This window comes from Egretta garzetta, unplaced genomic scaffold, assembly GCF_000687185.1.
Source record: "Egretta garzetta isolate BGI_Z169 unplaced genomic scaffold, ASM68718v1 scaffold377, whole genome shotgun sequence".
NCBI classification, from domain to species: Eukaryota; Metazoa; Chordata; class Aves; order Pelecaniformes; family Ardeidae; genus Egretta; species Egretta garzetta.
Window position 1 is genome coordinate 274971 of NW_009260339.1, and position 24429 is coordinate 299399.

General features: G+C 37.0%; 1 protein-coding gene across 1 annotated transcript in view; it reads right to left on the reverse strand.

The window, feature by feature from the left end:
• INTS6 (integrator complex subunit 6) overlaps window positions 1-24429 on the reverse strand; it is a 44409-nt gene that overhangs the window by 1624 nt on the left and 18356 nt on the right. Inside the window, exons 2-15 of the mRNA XM_009642613.2 lie at window positions 23653-23742; window positions 15452-15635; window positions 14336-14461; window positions 13308-13462; window positions 10248-10400; window positions 9975-10107; window positions 9383-9477; window positions 8849-8959; window positions 7010-7225; window positions 6775-6901; window positions 5365-5507; window positions 4459-4693; window positions 3345-3716; window positions 2791-2884 (exon numbers count right to left, since the gene is read on the reverse strand). Coding sequence (XP_009640908.1) covers window positions 2791-2884; window positions 3345-3716; window positions 4459-4693; window positions 5365-5507; window positions 6775-6901; window positions 7010-7225; window positions 8849-8959; window positions 9383-9477; window positions 9975-10107; window positions 10248-10400; window positions 13308-13462; window positions 14336-14461; window positions 15452-15635; window positions 23653-23742 — 2234 coding nt within the window. The remainder of the gene's footprint in view (window positions 1-2790; window positions 2885-3344; window positions 3717-4458; window positions 4694-5364; window positions 5508-6774; window positions 6902-7009; window positions 7226-8848; window positions 8960-9382; window positions 9478-9974; window positions 10108-10247; window positions 10401-13307; window positions 13463-14335; window positions 14462-15451; window positions 15636-23652; window positions 23743-24429) is intronic.

The following is a 24429-nucleotide window of genomic DNA, read 5'->3' on the forward strand; positions in this document are numbered from 1 at the left end:
GCACTATGTCCAGCCCCTCAGTACATCTCCCTGAAAGTTCTTTTCCAAATGCTGAACGCTACAGGAAGCAATTTTTTTCAAGGCAACAGAAACAATTTACCTCATTAACTAATACCATAATTAACAGAATTAAGCATTGACTGTAATTAAATTCTGCTAGGAAAATTAGTACCCTTATTAATAAAACTTCTCTGAGTAGTTCTACCTACCAAGCATTAAGCTTCATTACTATTTTGAAATTGGTTGTATTAGTCCTTGCCAGCTCTATCACATGTGGGTATTGCTCAGCATTTTGTCTAGGGACACGCTTTGGGCTTTGCTACGTGTATTAGTAGCTTAAAGCTCTTAGTTTGGCGAATAAAAGGCAATTGAATTTCTCATACTGAGAAGTTGGTTGATTTGGAGAATTTTGATTTGTGTTTTGTCAGCATTTGCTCTGGACTATTTAGCAGGGAATAAAAAGAAATCACACTTATTCTTAGTGCTAGGACCATAAATGGATTGCTGTACCCACTCCAGAAACACTGAAAACCTCTCCACTATATAGGCTAATTTCTTTTAGCCCTTTCCTAAATAACTCTTCTTTTTGTGCATCTAAAGTTATAGCCATCTATTGGGAAGTCATGTCTCTTGTGTTCAGTAAGGACTCCTTGAAAACACTAATACTACCTGTCCAGGCTGAGCCAAATGTGTATCACTAAGCCTAAGAAAAGTCTTTGTCAGAGTAGAAATAGCCAAAAATTTGGAATTGAGATGTGCTATCTCCTCATCCTTAATGTTTTTATGATCAACTGGAAAAAAAAAAAATAAAAAAAATATCCATTGTTTACCCTGTCTTCATTTCTGCCTCTCAAAAGTGATAGCTTTTGTGCTACCAGAAGAGGAACTGTGGGGCAGTCCATTTTCAAAGGAAGCTGAAAACTGTGGCTTCTTTTAGAAGTCTTCCTCTCCCCTCACAACTCTCTAGTGGATTAACCTCCAGAATTGAATGAGGACTTTTTTTAAACACACCCTTTCTTGCTGAAATGCTCAAGAGCTTGCTTAAGTCTGTGTTCAGAGTCAGAGCTCCTTGGAGCAGGGGTAGAAAATCCCAAATTTGAATTGCATTCCGTGGCATTGCAAAGGACAGCTATCAGTTAACAAAACAAGACTATCCTGACAACTCTAGAGAGCCTACAGTTGTTTCCTGCAGGGAGCAGGGAACCTTGGTTAAATGTGATAGCTTGCCTGGTTAAGGAAAGCAGCAGCAAACTGCACAGGGATTGTAGGCAGTTATCCAGGTGGATAAAACGGCCACACTATAAAAATCTAACCTAGGAGAAAAGAGGAAGTAGAGAGATTAAGTTATTCCTATACTCAAACCAACACAAATCAAAGTTTAACAACTGTCAAGAAAACTTTTTCTACCAGTAGATGCAGAAAACCATTGGCTACGGTGAGAGACAGGACTTAATTCTGATGCATCCAACAACAACACTCAACCACTGGCAAATTTTGTAGAGAAAGAGTCAAGTCAAGGTGACTGGAATAGAGAGGCTGTGCAATGGAAGAGAGAATTACAGATGATCTGAAGAGCCTAGTTTTAGAGGCACAAATATTCCAAACCCCGCTAACAGCTGCCACAGAGTCTAGGAGCAACAATATTTTTTTTGGCGTGCTGAGACAGTGAGGAAGCAAGTACAATCTACAGGCTATGGAACAATTCTTGACAGGTGATATAACAATAAAGACAGATCAAGCAAAAGCACAATAAAGTCACTGTTGCTATAGGAAGAGCATGATCTATATAAGTCTATATGCCCCATTGTGCTGGCAGTAGAAGGCCAGAGGAGCTGTATGAATGTCCAATGTTCCATGTGCCTTAAACTCTCAGCATGGTTTTATCCAAAAATTATTCTGACTTTTATATAATCATAACATTTTTTTAATAATGCCACAGGAAAAAAAGCTGACTACTACAAAAACAGATTAGAGCAAAAAAAAAAAAAAAAAAGATCAACTATTCTTTGAGGCTTCTGAAATAAGCCTCAAAGTTACAGTTATGTTTATGATCCAAGTAAGATGCTGGAATTACTAGTTCATTTCCAATTCAAGCACTATTGGTTCCAATCATAATTACATGTTTCTGGTTTCTTTCCTCTTAGTAAACATGTAGAAGGCTAAGTAAGTATGGTCAGTCTAAGGATGCTGTAAGGAACAGTTTCTACCTGGATTACCACCACGGGGTTTAAATCCTCAGCAAGTGTCCCTACTCCAGTGACAAACTACCTCCCATTTCCATATGACTACAATATCTCTGAAGGAAATAAATCTGAAGAGCAGAGACCTGTATCTTTATGGAGCATACCTGGATCTCAGAACTATTTTTAGGACAAGATTTTGAGTTGATGCAGAACAGTGGATTTCAACTGTTTCTGAAAGCCTAATTTACAGTAATATGCAGTACCATCAGTTTTTCAAATTAGCAGTACACTCACACTTGAACTTGGGAGCTTGAATGATTTTCTAAAGTTACCTTCTCTTTCTATACTACTGTCCACCTACATTTATGGTGATTCAGCAGTTATGTCTGCTAACATTTTTAAGACTAAATCTGAGACAAAAAGGTAAGCTTGTGCAAACAACATGCATCAGGAAGTTTATGTGTTTGTTTTTTCCTAGGGAATTATTTACTTGCACTGCAAAGCATTGCGTGGCAAGTTTCAAACAAAGAACTGCATGTTTGTCAAGTAGTTATGTATGGCAATACACAGTGCAATTTTACAAGATTAATACAATTTGGTTACCTACCTTGAAGCTTCTTTAATAACATTTTGTAAAAATATGAGTCGGGTTTGTAAGCTTCCTTGTACATGTTTCAGTAGAAAGAAGATTCTTTCATACTCTTAAAGAGAAGAGCAAAACCACAGTTACTTAAGAAATGCCCAGATAGCTGTTGTAATAGATCTGAGTGAAATCTGAGCAAAATGCAACAAGATTTCATTCAGCTTTTGTAAGCTTTTAGGATATATCTGCTATCAACCAGGCTTGTAGCCATGACATACTGTTTAATGAACACTAACAAACACAGGGTACTGCAGTTTAGGATACTTAATACTTAACAAGCTAATTCTAATACTGATAACATAAAAAACCTGACTTCCATGAACATTGATAGGTATTAGCAACGTTTTAATCACTCATCCAGGAAGTTTTTAGTAGAAGTTTTAAAACAAATCTTTTCAGGTTTAAATTTATTTTGCTTCAGTCTCATGGTTCAGTATTTTTCTAAAACAGTGATCCAATATGAATTCTTTGTCTAGCTCTCACGTCAATCATCTGAAAGAGAGATTTGGTATACTTACTCCTTCCTGGTTTTCGGATCTCTTTCATAATTTGTGCTCTTAGCTCCATATTAATCTCTCTGGAACTTCTGCAATGCACTGTTTTTTTCCCTTTGCTTGGTGAAGACATTGGCAAGTTTTCTTCAGTACTTTGTTCTTTACTACCTGATTCCTCGTGATTCTCCAAAAACCCATCAACATTCAAGTTATTCCCTAAATGTTCATGGCCTACATCCTCTGTATGAGCTGCTGGTCGATCCAATGAATTGAATGGAGAAGAGGACATTGAAAACTCTGAAGCCACAGTATTCGGGAAAACATCTGATGAAAGTGGGTCTGTAACATGATTCTCAACCACATCATCCATTGTAACCTCATTATTTGTTTCTGATGCTGAAAAAACAAAGATTACACTTGCCAGTTTCACATTCTTTATCATTTGATAGAGGTCAATGAGTCAGTTCAGTATTAAACTCTTGAATAGCTATGCTCCAGCTTGTATAGTCTACTGTACACGCTAGGCATAAGAAAAAGTGTGTTGTAACACTGAGCACATTACTGTATCTTTTGGCAATTAATGGCTTTAAAAAAAATCACAGGTATATTCTTTATATGAAAAGGGAAATTACTATATGGACTACCAGCAAAAGAAAAAGCACCTGTAAAACGTGGGTTTATGACATGTTTGTCTTTCCCCATTAAATTGAACTAATAAAGTTTACTTCAGTGCTGAACAGCAAGCAAGACTTAGGCAGCACCTCAGCTCCACACTAAGGGAAGTGAATTCACAGTACTATAGCAAAATTCAAATTAACTTCACGTTGTGATACTTTTGGAGCATCTGAATTCCCAGGCAAAGGAAGAACATCCTTCTGGCTGTTTACATTGTCTCCTCATTTAATACAGGAAATACATTGTTTATACTGGGATGCGCATATGAAAGACTTCTGTCTGGAGGACTATATTAACTCTTTTGTGTAATTAACCCCAGATTCACACTTAAAATACTTTATTTTCCAAAAATAAGGGATAAAATTGCCATATTTGGGAAATCAGCCAATGGTATTTCTACTTAAACAAGTTTTTTGCATAAATGAAAAAACAAGCTATCTAAAGACAATGAAAATTCACTTACTTTTGTGAATAGGAATAGGTTTAACAAGGTCAGGCTGTGCTTGTGTGATTGGTGTTGGTGGCCCTTTTCCTCCAATGTGGTTATTCACAACCGGAGGAGTTTGCGGTCGACCTCTGAGCAGGGGGGACATACAACGGCGTCTTTTCGGAATCCCTTGCATATTTGGTTCTCCAGGTCTTTTATGTTTATTTTGAGGTCCTGATACAAATTCATCTGCTTCATCTATCATCATTCCCTGGAATTAATTTAATGGGGACAATTCTTAAGCTTTAAGCCAAACCCACAAAATATAAAATATAATGAATGCTTTGACATTATGATGATGTTTACCATGTATAAGGCAACTATGTACTACATGCCACCATTCACTGAGTTCTCAACTGCTGACCAAAGTAATATGGGAAAACTGTATCAAATCCTTCCTAGATTAAACCAATGTGTTTAAGGTCCTCATCCAACAGTCTGGCAAGTAAGACAACTGAATGGGCTGTCAAACTGCCTTTTCAGTAATTGCACAATGACTCATGTATTTAGAAGAGCTCGAAATTATATTGGTAATTTGGTCAAGACAGATTTGGACAAAAGGGAGAGTCCATGCTCTAAAAAGTTATGGGAAGCTTTTTACGGGGGAAGTTTGGTAAAGGAAATATGATTGGGTATTAGCTGTACTACAGTGACAAAGGCATTTCATTTATAATGCAATTCAGAAGCATAATACTGGTTTCCAATAAAGACTGCCCTCCATAGGATATTACTGATGGAAAAACATCTGAGAGACTTCTTGTAAGCAGTGCTTTCCTAAATACTTCAAAGTGTTTCTCTGATACATTGCTCTTTGAATGGTCTAATCAGCAGCACACACACTCAAAACAGCACATTTTTAAAAAAGTGTTACAGAAAAGTCACCTTTTTGTCCAATTTGAATGGATTGCCAAATGTATGGAGCCTTCGTGGCTGATCAGGATCAAGCTCTCGGAGTGGAGAAGGTATTTGTTTTAGATACTCCTGGTAGTTTCCCATTTGTGCTATAGGTACACTGTGAACTTGATCTATCATAACAGAAGGGTTTATTAACGTATGATATTGCTCACCTTATAAGAATTTACTCTATATCCACATCACATCTCCAGTTTTCAGTCTCTTATCAAATGCATTAACAAAATAGATGTGAAAAACTCACCATTATTCCTGCCTAACTGGTATTCATAACATCGTGCTTTGAGTGAAGAAAACTTGCTTAAATGAATCAGTATGTGTCATTTGTATTTATCGTTATGAGAGGTAACTAAGAAATAGTTGTCATGCATGGATGTTAGTTTTCCAATGTGTCCCATAACTTTTCAACAGGGTAGAAGGATGAAAAAAACTGAGACCGGAAACAAACAACTAAAACATTTCTATGAACAAAAGCTACGTTAATGCAAAGTAGTAATGCCATGCTGCATACAGCTTTGACATAACTCTATCCAATTTTAGCCACCACCTAAAATTTAATTGTTGAGACTAGCATTTTCCCAAAGCAACAGCGATTTTTGACCACTGGAATCAAGAAATTCTTAAAACCCATAGGACCCAATTCTAAACTTCTTATGGATTTAGTTAAAGTTGCCAAGCCTTTGATCAAGCAAAACATACACTAGCAGAAATAGCAGAAAAAACCTATTAGTTTTTATATGGTTTAACCCCCTCCCCAAAGAGCAACTTCTCTGCGTTTCACATTACATTATCACTTGATCACAGATGTTAATCTGACCCAAGTAGTGGCAGGACTAATGTAACGTACACTTTCACTTGCATTGCCCTTCTCATTTCCTCCACTTGTTTGTTAAGATGCCATAAAGCAGTGCCAAAAGACATGGTAGAAAGGTAAAGGAATAAATTAGCAGACTAATGAACTATATGCTGTTGGCCTGAAGAGCAAACGATCACACTGGCAGCACCCAGTGAGCAACTTTACTTTTCCACTGCTCACAATCCACTTCTGTGGAGAGAGATAGTAACATTCAGAACTGCCCTGTGATTTTCTTCTCGATATATCATGAAATTTGGGAAAAAACAGTGAACAAAGAATCTTATGTAAAAGCCCAAGTCTCTTCACATGGATTAAAGGACAGAGCAGTGAATCCCCATCTTCTTTACCCTCACTATTTTTACTTCCAGCAAGTTCTTTAAGGAAAAAAAAAATCTAAAAAACCATGCAGTTTAATGGCAGTATCAGACACCCACTAAGTTTTAAAGAACGACACTGTTACAGTCTTCATTTTTTTTTAGTACCAATCATACCACAGTTAGGCAAAAAATAAGCTGTTATCTAACCTTCATCTTGTCCTTTGAGGAATTTGCGAGTACTCTTCAGTAAATTAGATCTCATTCGTGTTAACTGATCCAAAAGATTTCTTCTGGGTATGTCATAAGCATTTCTAAAAGTCTGAGGTTTTAAATCCTATGGTTCCAGCAAATAAAGTTCCAATTAATACCATGTATGAAACAATATCTAGCATTTCAATGGAAGTATATTGAAAATAACAACATTACACACAGTGGTGCTTACCTTATTCAGCAAAGCTATTTGGAACCCAGCATACTCCTTCATATTGAGGTCTAGAGGTCTATGAGGAATTTCCCCAGTAATCCCCTGTAGCAGATGTTGAAAATCGTTCCTATGTGCCATAGACAGGTTGTGTGATCTGCTTCTGACCTTAATTCCAGTCTCTTGCGCTACCTTTTTGCCTACAGAGCCAATGACTCTATCGGACTCTATTTTGGCCTTAATTTGAAATAAATAAATAAATAAAATTGACAATATGCTCTTAAAAGGATTAGTCAGACTTATTCATTTTAAATTCCTACCTAGAAGATTCAACAATGCGCTAATATACTATGACGACCATAACCAGGATGAGTGCTTAAGGAGTGCTTAATACATAACCACTTAATGCTTACTACAGTTTTAAGTATAGTGAACAGTTTGTGCCTAGGTCTTCTGCGTATTTCTCCTCTGCTGCCCATTATTGTTATCTAAGCACCAATATGCATGCAATGCTTTTATTTTCATAAAATGCCATAATTTAACTAGTAAGTCTCTGCAAATCTATCTGTACTCATATAGACTGTTTTCTACAATAACAGCTAAAAACTAACTCTCAAAAGACCGATTCTCCCACAACTATAGTTGCGATCAGTCACACAATGGTATCGACTTTTTAAAAGCTCAATACAAATAGTCATAACATTAATAAATATGAAATACATGATAATACCCAATTCTGTTTGACTAGACAGACCTAACCCCCAATATTATGTTAGATTTGTAACAAAATTAAACATGTTCATAAACACCAGCTTTTTTTGGCAGAATACAGCTGAACAAAGAGCCAAAAGTAATTTAGTAATACACCTGCCAATGTTGGCTTTGCAGTTTCACATAAATTTGTAGACTACTCAGCATTTGAATATGGATTTATTAAGAATACTGAGTCTTTACTGGCAGAGCCTTTCAGAGGTTAAGTACAATTTGCAGTGCACGTCATTATGTGTTAGGAGTCAAAGATGTCTAGGTTGAGAGATCAGTTCACAGAGTACTAAGCAATATGACTGATTTAATATGACACACTGTAAACTTAAAGAGGTTTGCTTCCTCATATAATTATTTATATTCATGTTTTAAGAGAAAGCTGGTCCATAAGAACTCATTAGCTAACTTACAAGTACTTGCACTACTGTTTCTTGAAGTTTCAAGCCTACTTGCATTATTGTATTATCTTGAACAAGAAAGCTTAACATGCACAGTTCAACAAAATAAAAGTGGAGGTAGCAGGGCAGAAATGCTTTAGCTGGTGCAGGAGACTAGTCAAAGATACGGGCACTATTCTGAACACAGTCAACAATTTCAAAAGGTCACTTGCCACTCCTATATCTGTATCCTTATTTGAGATTCTGAATTATGTCACTTTACATTTACTGAACACTTTCCATTTCATTTCACAAGCCAAAGAAAGGACACTTTCTGATTCAGATGCACAAAGTACAAATCTCTATTTTCTGAAAAAAATGCTAGAACATCTTTAATATCTAAGGTAAGACAACATGTTTTCTTTTGGACAAAAGTATGTTATTCTGTGTACAAGTAAAAATGCTCCTTAAATAAAAAAATAATCTCAATTTTTACCTCCATATCTATCTTTATAATCCAGTCTATAAAATCTGTATTTAAATGTCAAGTTTTCCTTCAATTCAGAAAACCAAAATACTTTTTTGCTAGTTACTTATGGGAAGGTATTAACTAGATCTTTCTGCTCTTTTTTTTTCCTTCAAAGCCATTGAATTTCAGTATTTTAATATTATCCTGATATTAGAATAAGTTTTTACTGCTCTTTTGCTTCAACATTACCTGCTGACTCAACTTTTTGAGATATGAAATGACACTGTAACTAAGTCCGTATTCCACATTGTCAGCTATAAGGTTTGGTGCTCCCATCATTCTCACAGCTTTCTTCAAAGGCTGAAACATGGAATAATCATAGAGTCATATTTAACTTTGCAAGTGTTGTATACATAACTCAACTAATTGTATCCATTTCAAATAGAACCTAAGGTCCTCAAAGTTAGAAAAGAAGAAAAACAAAGGCTTTTAGGGCAGCACTTTTTGTTGCTGTTTTAAAGCATTGTTCCATTCATACAGAATCAATTATTAGCAGAGATATCATTTATATACAAGTCACAGCTGATGAAATTTTCATAACATTCAGGTCTCAAGCCTTCCACAGGACTCCAGTGAAAAAAGTAAGTAGCATTATGCATGAAGTTTAGCTATTCTCTGTTAAATAAATACATATTCTACTTGAAATAGGGAATACACCCATAGTGGAAAGATAACTATAGTTACATAATAAAATAGAAATTTTAATACAGTAAGTCATCTTACCCCAAGATAATAAGGAGGCATTGTCTTCAAATAGCTTTCAAATGACTGTCGCCATTTCAACGTAGGCTTTGCCTTGTGTACTTTAAACAAGTCATCTGATGGTTACCAAAAGAAAAGAGACAAAATGAAAGGCATGTCTAGACAGAAATTTTTCATGTTTCAAAGAAATGCCAATTGCTCAATGCTTAAAATAATATATGTATTTTAACATATACACAACTAAACTAAATATATACACATACACAATATTAATGCTGCAGCCAAAAGATGGAACCTGATAAATTATTTATCAAATTGAATTAATAACTGAGATAACAGATTGGGAAAAATGGCTCCTAAAATAATGAAAAAAGCGAAGCCAAAACATACCCGAAAGGATGATTAAGTAAATCTTACACATGGAGTCTGAGTCATGGAGGTCAGCCAGTTGGTGACAAGTGCAACAAGTTACTGATGACAAATACATTGCTCACCATTCTACCTTTCTACAGGTGTGCGATTAATACTGGCATTAATTGCAGTAATCTATCTAGATGACATCAATTTTTCAATTGCCTACCACCTGAGAAAATGTTTATGAAGTGGTATTTACCTAGTAGTGGAAGAAGGACGGGATAATTGTAAGGCATCACAAATAAATTCACACAATTCAGCGCTGTACTAGCTTTCAAGTAACCAAAAGGATGACCAAGTTCACTGTATTTTGCACTATTGCTCACATATACCTGCAATAAAACACATTCTATTGTTATGTAAATCCAAAATACCATGTGCTGAAATCTTACATCCTACTTTGATTATAGAACAAAGTCTATTAAAAACAGCATTCCATAAATAACTTCAATTCAGTATGCACTCTACTTGCCTGCCAGCAGGTCTGAGGGGATTTTCTTTCCAGGATAAACTGGGTCAGTGGTGAGGGTTCTAACTCGTATTTATCAAAAGGCAGTTTGTCAATGACCATCGGTTCACAGTCAGTACAGGAAAATTTCACCACAGGATGAGATGTGCGAGGTGGCTAAACACAAGCATTCCACTGTTAACAAGTCTGCACAATGATTAAAATGCAATTGTGCTACAACAACTAAAGTAATACAGGTTATTTGAAAACACACATATTTAAGGAGCTTACTCAATACAGGATTCATATTTATTGTTAATGAGTCCTAAGCAATTAATTTATGACGTTAGTGCTGTCTTAAAATCTGAAAGAATCTTGTTTTCTAAATAAATGCCAATTATTTTACCTAGTAAGTCTAGAACAGCATGCAAGTAAAACTTCTTGCATATACACAAAAACTTTGCAAATGGAAGTAAATCCCAGTGGGGACAAAAAAAAAAAAAAAAAAAAAAATCTTCAACACTACTCTTGGGGCATGCCCGTTTTTATTCCCCACAGAAGCAGGCACTGTACTTTTGCATTTGCTGACTTCCCCCAGCACTTTCCTTCTTAGCAAATTTAACAGTTACAAAATGCAAACTGAATTATAATGACCAAGAGCAGCATGAATTCAGAAAAAAAGAAGCTTTAGAAGAACTCACATTTTAACTCAGCCTGTGAAAAATCATTTCAGTTCAAGCAATTTAAGTGTATGGATTTTAATCTTTTTATTAATCACAGGGAAAAGGCTTTTGTGCCTCGAGTTTCAAGTATCAGTTAACAACATACTTGAAATTTCTTTTGCTGAAAGGGAAAGCTGATTTTTTGTGTGTAATGAAAATTGGAGCTGTATGCCCTCCACTGAAAGGTTTTCAGGAGAGGAACGTAAGCTCTTATACTTACCCTGAGCCTCCTCCAAGGCCACTTAGAATCTGGGGAAGAGCTCAGTTGGGAAGCCTCCTTCCATTTACTCTCTTTACAAGAAGGTAACTAATAAATACATAAGATCAACTAGGGAAACACAGGGTTTCTTGAAGCTTCCTATCACCTCACCTTGAAAGTAATTTTTCTACATCTATAAGCTCTAGCCTCTTCTCCTTTTAGGATGAGCCACCAAAATGTTATCTGCCCACAGAGCTGGTCTTGCCTTTAGTGCCTCCACTCTGAAGAAGGCATACTGTCCAAGTGCACACAAAACAGGAGGCCCAACCAACTGAAGGAACCGTAATTCTCTTCAAAGAAGATGCCTCCAATAAATAGTTGTGGTGGAGTTTGTGACCAAGCCATGAAGCAGTTATACTAGGAATAAAAAGGCTGCAAAAGAAGTTCAATGCTAAGACTTGAGAAGTCCAACAACCCTTGGCTGGACAGCAGAACTATTTTTACCTCAGAGCAGTGGCAGCAGCCCCTTACATGTTGATCTGCCAACATAATTATTAGCAGACTTTCATATACATTTAAGAAAGCCATAATAGTATCATTACCTACAGTACATGAAACAGTTGTTGGGGTAGGACTGTTTGAGACAACTCCACTGTGGATCAGGTAACAGGGAAGAAAAGAAAAATATCTAAATGTGGACTCTTAAGTAGACAAGAATTACAACATATGCTAAGTTATAACGCTGTATTTTCAGAACAGTAAGGAAATACAAGTCTTGAAACACTATCAGCAAACTTAGCTCCCCAACATTGCATAAGGAAGGTTCAATGTGGAATTCCAATTGATGTCAACAGGAATTTAGCTGCACATGCAATAATCCAGTGCTTTACGCAGTTATGAGAGCTATACATGCTAAAACTGAGAAGAATTTTTTCTCATCTTCTCACCGTTCGGGTAAGTCAATGTTTTTAGCAGATTTAGTTCAACAACTCTTCACTTGGCAAGATCTATTTTAGCAATCTCAATCAAGATCTGCAGTTGCAGACAAACTGTACTGACTCTATGCAGTGAATGGAGGGAGATATGCCATTGATAGCGATTACAAGGAGTACATAGGACAGTTTTCCTACAGAGCAGATTTTTAATATCCAGTACACAATGACATTTTGGTTTTTAAATGACTACAGAAGATGTACTTTTATTTATGTATGCTAGCTTGTTTTGTAGTTCAGAACGGCATCCACATCCTTCAATGAATGTGGCCAGACACCAGCAATATCAAACCTATAAATGTGACTAAAATTTCATACTAGTATCATTCCTCAACAACCTGTATTTCAAAGGACTTCACATATTTTTCAAACAAAGGAGATAAAATTTATTAAAAGTTCAATGAGTTTGCTAGTCAGCACACTAGTTTCAGGTAAAAAAACCTCACAAAAATTCAACAAAAATCATCATGAAATGTAGGGAACGATTATATAACTGAATTATTTCTACTTCAATAATTTTCAAATATTAGCAGAAATACAAAAATACATTATACTAATGATTAGTTCTTAGACCAAACAAAAGGCAATGGCGTACATTCTTTTATGAAAAAGAATAAATAAAATTAATTCTGTGGACAGTATTTAAAAAAACAAGGTGATTTTTTCTCTGCTTGGGATAAACTGGAGGTAAGGGTACACTGAACAGCAGATGAAATTATATTCACCTGCTAGAATGAAGGCAGAACTATCACAAGGATTCAGAATTGGGACGATCGTACTATTTTCTATTAATACCATCTGCAAGGCAATAGAATTTGATAGTCTATTATCAAAGTGCCACCTTATTTCTGGTTTGATATTTTAACAGGGTTCAAACAGAAACACTACGTGCATGTACTAGGTCGACAAATAAATGTGTTACAGGCAGTTCCTTAATGCTTCAAAGCTGCTAAAAAGCAAACCCCATAGTATTATTTGCGCATCAGTAATTTATCTGAGCTAACTGCTACACAGGTTTACATGCATCATTCTTTCTTGAGTCATGCTTTTACATGCTTTTACACTTGCTACAACGAAGTACACATCTCAAGATTTAAAAATTGGTGAATAGGAAATCCTGGAATATTCCCCCAAGCACAAACCCTTTGCTTTATCTAACTTCAGTACATACCAGCGTTGGAGAATTTTGATCTGGCCAAAAGGATTCAGGAACAGGCCAATGACCTATAGGAACCCCAGTTTTAGGGTTTGGTCTGACATAAATAAGTTTGTGACAGCTGTGCCAAGGTTGGGGTCCAAACGGTCTAGATATATCCACCTGCCCATCTACAAAAGAAAAAGGCTTTATGAGTCAAAACAGTGTTAAAACTCAGAAAGAAAATTAAACAACTTCTGTGAAGAGTTTAAGAACTATACCCCCAGGGAAGCTCTTCCTGCAGTTCATATTATTTCTAAGAATAGCAGATAGTTGTCAGTAAGCATTTTTGCAAAAACCCAGAAACTATGAGAAACCAAATAAGCATTGAATGTTTACAGGATCAGCGCTAAGAAAGCCAATTATCTGGAGTCCTTCATAATAATCAGTTTCTTTCTCCTCCTACTGTTATTACCAGATAACCTTCAAATCTCCGTGCATAAAAAAAAAATTACACACACAACTAATACTGCTGGACTAACTTTTTATTGCAGGAAAGCAGGATTAAAAAAATCCCACAAACAGTTCCCAGTAACATCCTAAGACGAACCTAGCTAAGACATTTAGAAAGAGAAGTTAAGGCTGCACAGTCATATTTGCTATTTTAACTCTTAATGCAACCACTTCACTACATTAAACAAAAAAGGATAAGCGTATAAACCCACAGTGTTTCCATATCAAGCTATTTGCATCTCTAGCTGGTTGAAAACTACTGCTTAAAACTCATGAACCCACTTAACAATGCTTGATGTGAAAAACTGCATTTAAGACTACCTGAGTAACATGACCAAATGTAGAGGTTTTATACACTGTCTAGCAGCTATAGCCAGTATTTTGAAAAAGGACCACAGAATTTCAGACATAGCAGATCCTTTTTGTAGTACTGTCTCTTAAATTGCAACAGTTTTCCTTTTGTTTTGGCAACTGTTACATTAAGTTCACTAAATTATATTGAAATTCATATCCCTGTGATTTGATACCATAGGGTAAAAAACTTCAAGTACCATCAATTGGTGAGGGATCCGGTCCAGCTTTTTCAAAATTTATTACCACTCCACTTTGCACTTTTTGCACCAATGATTCAAGACACTGATTCAGCATTCTTGGAGAGCACACACAATATGATCGACCTAGAATGAAACAGTCAAGGTTAAGGTTGTTCAGTGTTTCTGCCCTTATTCTAACTTGGATCACTCAAAGCTGTTCACCCACCACACACATTGACTTATGTATGGATCACTGATTTAAAGCTTCTCCCGAACACTCCCTCTCTGATTAAGCAGCAAGGCAGCCAGTGACAGTATTACATGCACCTCATTGGCAATGTGTAGGTTTTAGCCCCTTAATGACTAACTCAAATTCTTGGTTGCATTCATGGAAAATGGGCTCCCCCTTGTGACAGACATCAACACTTAACTGTCCACAAATTTCAGTCAAAGCACTGTTGGTATACCCTACATTACAGTCAGAAAGCAGTGGAATCAAATCCTTTTGGAATGCTTTTTATAGACTTTTGCTTTCTATCACATGCCCTCTCAAGCATCAGAAGAATTGTTATGTTTTTAATATGTGTTGTAAGCAAACATTCTTACAAACAAATTATAAAATGAATGCCCAAATTTGATCTAGAATATAATTTCTAAGAGATTTTGAGTTATGATGGAGAGAAAAGTATCAATTTTAAAGAATTATTATGCATTCTGCATTGCAGAAACTCTGCATGCTCTGGAAGGAAAAAACCCAACCCAACCCATTTCCTTCACTTTTGGCTTCTTTAGAGCAGAGTATAACAGGAATTTAGCAAAACTGTACTGCAGAACAGATTCAATTCTTACAATTTCTAATTGCAGTACCAATCTGTGTTAGAGAAAAGTAAGTTTTCTCTTCTAAAAAACTACTAAAGAAAGCAGATTCATGCTCTTTTAAGACAGGCTACATTAAATTATCTGTCACTCTAATGCAGTAAGTGTCTTTAGTTTTATTATATCGGAGTTCTGAGTTTTTACAAAGTAATATAAGAACTTAGAAATACTTATTCCACAATGTGTATGTGATTAATAGAGGTAAATTGAATTCATTTTCAAAAGTATTGACTTCTCAAAGGAAACCAGGGAACTCACCTCCTGTGACTTCGCACATAGGTGTGATTGCAGAGTCATCCACCGGTACCCCTGTCATTTGCTCTGATTCCGGTGCTGTAATACCAGGCAAACGGAGAACCAAAGCAAATAACCTCTGATCCCATCGAAAGGGTTCCTTAGTCAACTCACTTCCAGGTAGAGGGGAATTGAGAGGTAAATGGAGCTGAAAAGGAATTTAAATCTGTGAATATACTGCTTTTAAAAAGTTCAGGCAACATAGTGCTGGCAACTCACTCTGTATAAACATACTTACAACCTCTCCCCAGATATTTATATTTTGATTCAGATACTGTACATTACAAGCAAGACACCCATCATTTAATCAACACTTCAAACATTTCAAGGCAACATGATGCACCAAGTTGAGTTACAAACCAAGTGGGAACAACCACATTTAAAAACTGATCTAAACTTCAGAATCAATTGAATATTTTCTTTAGAATTTCAGCAGTAAGAACTGCTGCACTGCAGCGTTCTTTCGTTCAAACAGTTTTCTGCAGAATAGAACCATTCTCAGCTCCGTCTTTTTTCCTTAACTCTTCAAGATAAAAGCACAACTGAATGAAAAGGTAATATTAATCTAAGGTTCCTGCAGAAGAAATATCACTTGGGCATAGCTGCTCAAATATATCTAGCTGCCAGGATCACCTCCTCCAAATAACTCAGCTTCAACAAGTGAACTAATGTGGTAGTTATGTTACAGAATCAGAAGGCAGAGATTTTACATAACTTGGGTATATCCCACAACTAAACTCATGCCTGTGCTTCAAGTGAGAAAGCAGAGATTAAGACTAAAATCAACACAGAAATGCAAAACAAGTTCTCACTTTTAGATAATAGATAACTACTGCCATGGCTATCCATACAAGGAAGAATTGCTTGCTGTGTGCCATTGTGTTGCCTCTGTCTGGGAAGAACTGCACTAAAGTTTTAGTTCAAAATATTGAAGATACCACCCAGGGACATACAATACATGGGAGCATTTCTTTTTGCTTTAATTCCCAGAAGAGAGAGTAAAGAGATTCAAGCTTCAGACTTCAAGCACGCTGCACTAAAGATACAGCAATGCTGTATGTAACTACTAACAGCAACAGCCAGAGAGTCTAACAGAACATCTATAATTCCCAGGGTTAGCAGTAGTTTTTTAACGAGTTAACTGAAACAAGAAAAAGATAATCAACACTCTAAGCTTCTAAGGGACAGCACAAAGCATTCAGAAGACTCTACCCTCTCTTTTTGCATCCAGACACCTGACACAGAGATTAGTGGAAAAAAGAAAGCTTATCAAAATATTCAACTCCAGAAGCCCTGAACAGATAGATGAGACTTATAACAAGTAACTGCAAGTTTCAGAAAAATGTGATAGATCCCTGGCTGATGATACCACTGTTGGTACAAGCAAAACTCTCATTTCATGTGGAGCACTGCAGCCATAAAGAGGAAAAAGAGATCCCCAAAGCAATTACTCAAGTGGTGTAAACAGTCCCATTACCTAGCCAAATACAAGGGTTAAGCCCAAAAGCTGAAGCAAACTCAACAGTTTCCCAAACACTTTCCTTCTCATGCAGCATTCAAAAAATCCCAATTCTCAATCTCAACTCTATGTTAGTGAAGGAAACCACTAGTCTGTTCCAAATCTTGGTGCAAGCCCACAAAAGCACCCATGACAAACTGGCTTAATTTTTAGTTCATAGTGGTTAGTTAAGGAGTTTGCCACAAGCTGTTGTTTTTTTGTTTGCTTGATTTTAAGAAATAAACTTGAAAGCATTAAACCTAATTTCCAAACTAGAAACCTCAGCTATTTCAATTTACATAATTGCAAGCATCTCACATATTGGGAAAAATACATGTCTTTGTATTTGAAAAATAATTTATTGATACAATCTCAAAGACAGGAACAAACACAACAACACCCCTCGTAACATGTGAGCAAGAATCAGAACACTTTGGACTTTCCAGCGCACCTGATGCTTCCTCCTGAATTTCTGCTTTTGCTGATGCAAGCAGAAGTGCACATGTGAGAAGAGCACTATTTTCCCCAAATGTTGTGAAACTGATCAAAGGGCACTCAGCTATGTACCTGGTTTATTACTGATTCACATGTATGTATTTTCCCTTTTCACAGAGAGCCAGCAATGCCTACCTGGCAAAGGAAACTCAGTTAAAAGAACGGCCACATTCTTAGTAAGCAGCCTAGAATCTTAACTGTAAGAGGACTCAATTGCAAGCACTATGCCATCCTCACTTGGGGCTATTATTAAGGAATGACATTACCCAAACTTTCCTACTTACATCTCACTGAACAGCAGACTTACTAGGTCTGAAGAGTACATTTCATCTGCAAAACATACCTGTATAACAGCACTTTTTACTTGAGGCAGCATATATACTTTTTCTTTTGTTTTGAGAGAGAGATTTATATAAATAAAGTATCCCATCGGACCCTGCACCAACACTATCCTGAGTTCAGTTTATCTCAAACTAAAAAACCTTTCTTTGGCTCAGCTGGTTATATGAAGAGAACCCCAAAATCAAACAGTACTCAGGGGCAGGCCACTGCGTTATGTACACATTACTATCAGAAATGTTTTCAAACTGTCAGATGACATGCAGAGCCATCAGCATCAAGCCAAATGTCTTCACTTTCTTTCTTACAGTTTAATTCCAGTTAAATTTAACATCCATGTTAGGGGATAAGTTGTAGATTCAAGCCAGGCCTCATTCTCCACAGACATTAGTAATTTGATCTTCTCACCTCCAGTTACTTTTTTTTTAAACTGGTGTTGTATTACCATAGCAACTGCATACCTAGCAGAAAATAAGATGGGCCTAGAAACACATCTTGCATTTCATTTCTCTTTCCCCACATGTATTTCCATATGAAGGCATGCACATCTTTTCCTCTTTGTCCTTCATACTAGTTGGATGAGAAAAAAATAGACTGAACAATTTAAAGGGAGGTTATTTACCAGCAATGGTCCTCAACATATTGTCTATATATAATCACATGCAAGTGTCCTCCCAGCTTAGTACTAAAAAACAGCTGTTTTGTCTCACCACTAGAGTCTGTAGGAGGTCACACAAACCCTACCATTCCCAAATGCCATAATGCTACAATAACATAGCAATGTGTGCCTTATGCCCCTCTTCCCTGCCTTCAAATCCACTAAAATGTTCAAGAACTGAGTGGGGTGGGAGGACAACCTGTTACCAAAGAGATCTGAAAGAACCCTGTTACTGGTGAACAGAGGTTTTTTGTTTATACTGAGTCCTTGTTTCTACATACATTTATGCAATCATAAGAAGCAGCACAGCCTGAAATCCTCAAAAAACATCAGAGGATCCTAGAGACACTAGGCTGAACAAAAAGTACATCAGCATTAGAGAACTCTGCAGTGGCGAGGTAGTTGGTGAAAGAGTGCAGTGCTCTTCCGCAGTGCTCTTCACACACAGGCTCACACATTACAATGTGCAGCACTACACTGCTTAAGCTTTAGTACCCAGGTAATTGCAGGCAGCTCCACGTTGGGAAATCTCATAAAAGGTTGTTACACAATTAGGTACTCGATAAAAATATCCACAGAGACAGTCAACTTATTTGTCTTTTGGGATCTAAAAAAATCTTTAAAAAAAAAAAAATCTATCTGCAAGTAACTTTCCTTGCAGGTTTTTCTGGTATCCACAAAAATACAAGACACATTTAACATTCCCACTTCATCCTCAGAGGACTGAAGGACTAAGGATGGGCAACAAGATTTAAGCCCAGCTGAGAAAACAAGCCCTTGATGGACTGAGAAACTCTACTTAGAGTTAACAACAGTGTTATGTTTTCCTACCTTTTCCCATCCAATCATATGCAGTTATAACAGAGACAGAAAGCCACAAATTGTTCTTCCATAGGAAAAAACTTAAGATCAGAAAGAGACACCAGGTCAACTGACACACCAGGTCAACGACATGAAATACTTGGCCATTCTGATGCTAGTGTTAACACTGAGCTGGTAGTTACACAGAATTCACACATCAAGAGCTCTAGGGCTCAGTGCCAAATGCTGTGATCCTGGCAACTGCTGCTAACAGGAATAACATGAATAAGGAAGGACGGGAACATACATCTAATGAGATCTGCCCCATATTTCTTACAGAATTTATTTAGAAATCAAGATTTTTAGCTGGATGAACTACAATTAAAAATACTATGGAACACCTACGGTTCCTGATTACTCTTGAAAGTAAGCAGGACCTTGCCACTTGTTACAGTTACTACAGAAGGGATGCAAGATAGGAAGGATCAATGTGGCAATGCCAAACAGTTCTGGGATGAGGAGTCAAGAAAAATAAAAATCATTGATTCCTCCTGTACAAGTCTCTTATAACTGGAAGATCAGAAGAATGACAACATACAGAAAGCAAGCAGTATTGCTCATGCTTTTTGTTTGCATAATCAATCATCAGAATGTATCAATTGGTCAATAACCCAGTTTGTGTCTTGCAAATTTAATGCTTCCTCTTAAAACAGAGGGTAAGTAGAAGGAAGACAAGGAAAGATGGCCCAGCAGCTGCAGAACTGGAGAAGTATGACATTTATGTCATAAAGAGGAATAAGATAAATCCCCTCAAGCAATTAAACTCTTGTTAAAGGAAAGATCAGGAAAGGGCTAAGACCAAATTTGAGGGATCAGGCCAGAAGTAAAAGCCACCCCAAGAGAAATCCATATCCTGAGACCAATAAGTAATGATGGTATTCCAACAGTATGAGCACATCCCTTCCTCAAGTTATGACTGGGACAAGTGAATCCAGGGAAGAATCTGGTCAGCATGCCATGCTAGACACAGAACTGATGCTGGCACTCTTCAGTACGTCAGCACTGGTGCATTAGAAGTCAGTGCCAGAAGGGACAGGACTGAAAATCCTATTAACTTGTGCTGGTGGAGATGATAATTGCATAGACTGCACCATTTCTGTCTCCAGTCTGAGGAACCACATCCATCAGAGGCAAGGTAGTGCTGAGTGCATAAGGCTCTTTATCTGCAAAACCCGTATTAAATTCCACAAAGGAACAGGACATCTGAAGAATTCAGCAAGAGCTCTGAAACAGGGTTTAAGCTTGACTGCTTCACATGAGGGCAAATGACAGTGTTCCCATAGTGATAAAGCTGATTTCATTGGTAAGAATGCAAATGTTCATCTGAATGACAAAGCTTTGAGAAAACTTGCCTCCAGGTTCCATGCTGGCTTCACAGGCTTTCCAAAAACAATGTTCTGTCGGTTCTCTTGTACATAAGTTTTAAAAGAACTAAAAATATACCACCTTAGTCCATGATAAGAACTTTACACAGGAAGTAAAAGTACTGTTGTCATAGCCAGTGGGATATGATCACTTCCAACACCAACTCTGAAAAGCCTCTCCAAAGCCAAACCCAAAGAAAAGACATTTGAAAGTGACTGAAAAGCTTTGTTATTGAACAGAAGAGCAACAACAGACTTCCATATCTCCGGGGTGCTGTTACTGTATTAATTCTACTTCATTTCTGCATGTCCAACTTGAGATGTAACTGTAAAGGATGCTCAAGCTACACTAAGAAAAATTCTGATCGTTAGGACACATATTGACAAAAGCAAAAGATCATCCCTGAAAAACACAAGCACCCTTGGACGCTTTGTTCCCCTGCTCTTTGATAGTGTTAAGGATGTTCCTACTGGTACAGCTATGGCAAAAGAGGGAAAAAAAAAAACCCCAAAACAAACCACATCCACTGCTGGGTATGAAATATACTCCCTGTAAATACATACAGAAGAGCACTCAAACAAACTTGCATTTTGTCTTGCAGGAATTAAAAGCAGTGGTCACTTTCAGTTCCTCCAGAAGGCAATGCCTTTAAATTTTGCTCATTTAATTTTATTAGAAATCATTAGTTCGCTATTATTAGTAGAGCAGATTCTGCATCTCTAGAATGCAGTTTAACAATCATCGAATACTGGGTCAAATTTGGCCCAATGTCACAATCATGACATTAAAACTCTGGGCACAGTGCATGCTTATCAGTCAGCACCGCTCATGAGACAAGACTAAACTTAGTAGATTAAAGCAGCCACCAGAAAACTTACTTTCTCAACATAGCTTACAACAATTTAAAGATGTGAATTTGTGACTAAATGGTTGCCTGACCCTAAGATGTCTTCTTGTAAAGATTAAGGTGAAAAAGTTGTATCCATATTTGAAGGAAAAGGAACACAAAGAACTTGCTGGTGGTAAAAAATCCCGACACTTGCTGTAAGATAAAGAGCTCATGCCAGCCAATAGAGCTTTCTTACCTAAGTCATTTTGGATAAATGAACAAGATGAAAGGAAATGTCATGTGGAACCATAGATTTGTGTACATTAGAAGGGACACATGAAGGTTATACAGTTCAGTCCTTCTGATTGCTCAGGGTCTTGGCGCAACTCAGTTTTGAGCATCTCCAACAATGGTGATCTCACAACCACTGGACAACCTATGCCAGTGTTCAATCACCCACAGAGTTAAAATTTTTCTTGATATCCAATCAGAACTTCCCAAGGTACAATTTGCAGCTGTTGCTTCTCATCTTAGCCTTGTGCACCTCCAAGAAAAGCCAGGCTCCATCCCCCGTTAAGTTGTTGCAGATGGTGGTAAGACATGCCCCCCCTGCCCACACGCTTCTCTTCTAAAGGCTGAACTAACCCCGCTCTCAGCTTCTACGCAGAAGTCGTTTGCTTCACCCCCTGAGCATCTTGGTGTCCCTCACTCCAGGATGTCAATGTCAGATTTTACAAGTTAGTTACCTGACAGCAGAGAAGTTGCTTCTCCTTAAGAAAGAACTTACACAGCTAAGTGATTACCCAATTAGCTTTTAAAAAAAATCAAAACAGTATTCTGCTGCTAACAGCATTAAATGTGGAAGGCTCTAGAAGTGTCACACTACCCTCTGTTCAATTAACACTTGCTCAGACAATCACTGTAAATACGAGGCTGTTATTCTACTCAGTTTGTCGGACCACACCCAGTCAATCACTGGATTAAGCTGAAAATAGTTTATTTGGTAAAAAAAAATACAATGGAAGTGAGGTTTTATACAGACAACCTACTTGGTATCATGGACCTAGGCATTCCCTTTCAGTTACTGGCTATGGCTATTTGTTATTAGTCCACACAGAATTATGAGCTTGTTCAGCTGTCTTCCTCTAAGTCAGATACATTACAAACACACTCAAATACCACTTCACATACAAACAACTTCCGTAAGTGCTGTAAGAATGCAATATAATAGAGTGTTAGGAGAAATTTGAGTAACCAATGAACAGCAACGTATGACAAGTTAATCTGTGTAGTCAAATGTGGTATACCACATGGAAAAGTCTGAATCCTCCCCTTAAGCTTTAGGGCAGACCTTTGGATATTAACCTTTTCCCTGAAAAGGGAATGAGCTTAGGATTTTTTTGTTGTTTGGGTTTTTTACTACTGCATGGAATGGGCACATGGAATGGATCAGACCAACCCTATCCCTAGTGACCTCTTCCATCTTTTTAAGGAAAGAATTCAAAACGGCCAGTAAATTAAAATAGTTTAATGCCTCAGCATTTGCTATAGCTCTGAGTTTGCCAGATGCCTGAGCGGGTCCTCTAGTATATTAAGATCTGGGATTTTAAACTGCTCTACAGATTTAATTTGAAATACATTTCTTCAGCTCTTATCTTGGATTATAAGGACACTACTGGTTTGATTATAACCACTTTAAGAGCCCAGTGTGAAAGAAGTACGTATCTCACATACTCCCTAGTGGCTACATCCTTTGGGAAATCACTATGTCAATTTAGGTCTATACATAAAGAATTTATATGTAGGCCAGTTAAACACATACATGCTTTACAGAAATCAATTCCTTTTGCTAACATGTTTGAAAAGCTATGAACTCCCTGGATAAAAACAATGAACTGAGTATACTAAAGAGACCAACGGTTTCTGTCACATATAAGGAAAAAGAGCTATTCAGGTTTTTGTAATACTATTACATAAAATTACCTCATATTAAAAGGAAAGAACATGAAAGTTTAAGTTTTAGTGAGCATACTTTTGAGGAGTTATTTATGCCCCTACTGTAAACAGTATTCTAACACAACATTTAGTACACATAATTGTAAACAGAGGTCAGATCTTACCTCTTCCTGTATCCCACTGGTAGTAGTTAATTTACTTCCATCAGTAACTGTTATAATTATTGCTGGCTCCAGAAAAAAGGGGTTTCGTCCCTAAGGGAAAAAAAGCAATTTCATTTAAAATGCTGTAAAAAATTTGTAAGCTTCTGTTCAGTCATTAAATGGCTACTGATACCCACCGACAAAACAGTGAGGCCTGAGGTACTTATTCTCACATACTATATAGTACAGTACTATGGAGTTTTGAGTCTTTTTGCAGTTAGACCATGTAAAGCTATGCACTTAATATATCTATATTCAATAAATGCATACAGAAACATGGCAAAAATGGTCAATGTAGGACTTTGAGCACTGTGTGTACTGCAGTATTCTGACAAACTAGCAGCTGTTTAAAGAAACAACTGTCTCCTCAAACCAGAGATACTTCCAATTCCCCCTATTCCAGGGTTGATTTTAAGTGTGATTTAATTACTGTGTGACCAGCTAAAGCATTTGCATAGTACCTTGTGATCATGATCCCTGGGTTAAGAACTAATATTCTATGTATTAATGAAAATTCTGACATGAATAGTACCAGTTACGTTTTGACCAAGGTGGTTCAACCATGCACGCAAGACGTACTTCAGAAACAAATACTTGAAAAATAGATAAACTTTCTAGATTAATCATTTAAGATAGAAACATATACAAGGTAAGACATTCTGTGATCCCACCAAAACATTCAACCAGTTTAGCTGTAACAAAACCCCCTGGTTTGCTACTGGCACTTCCTTAATATGC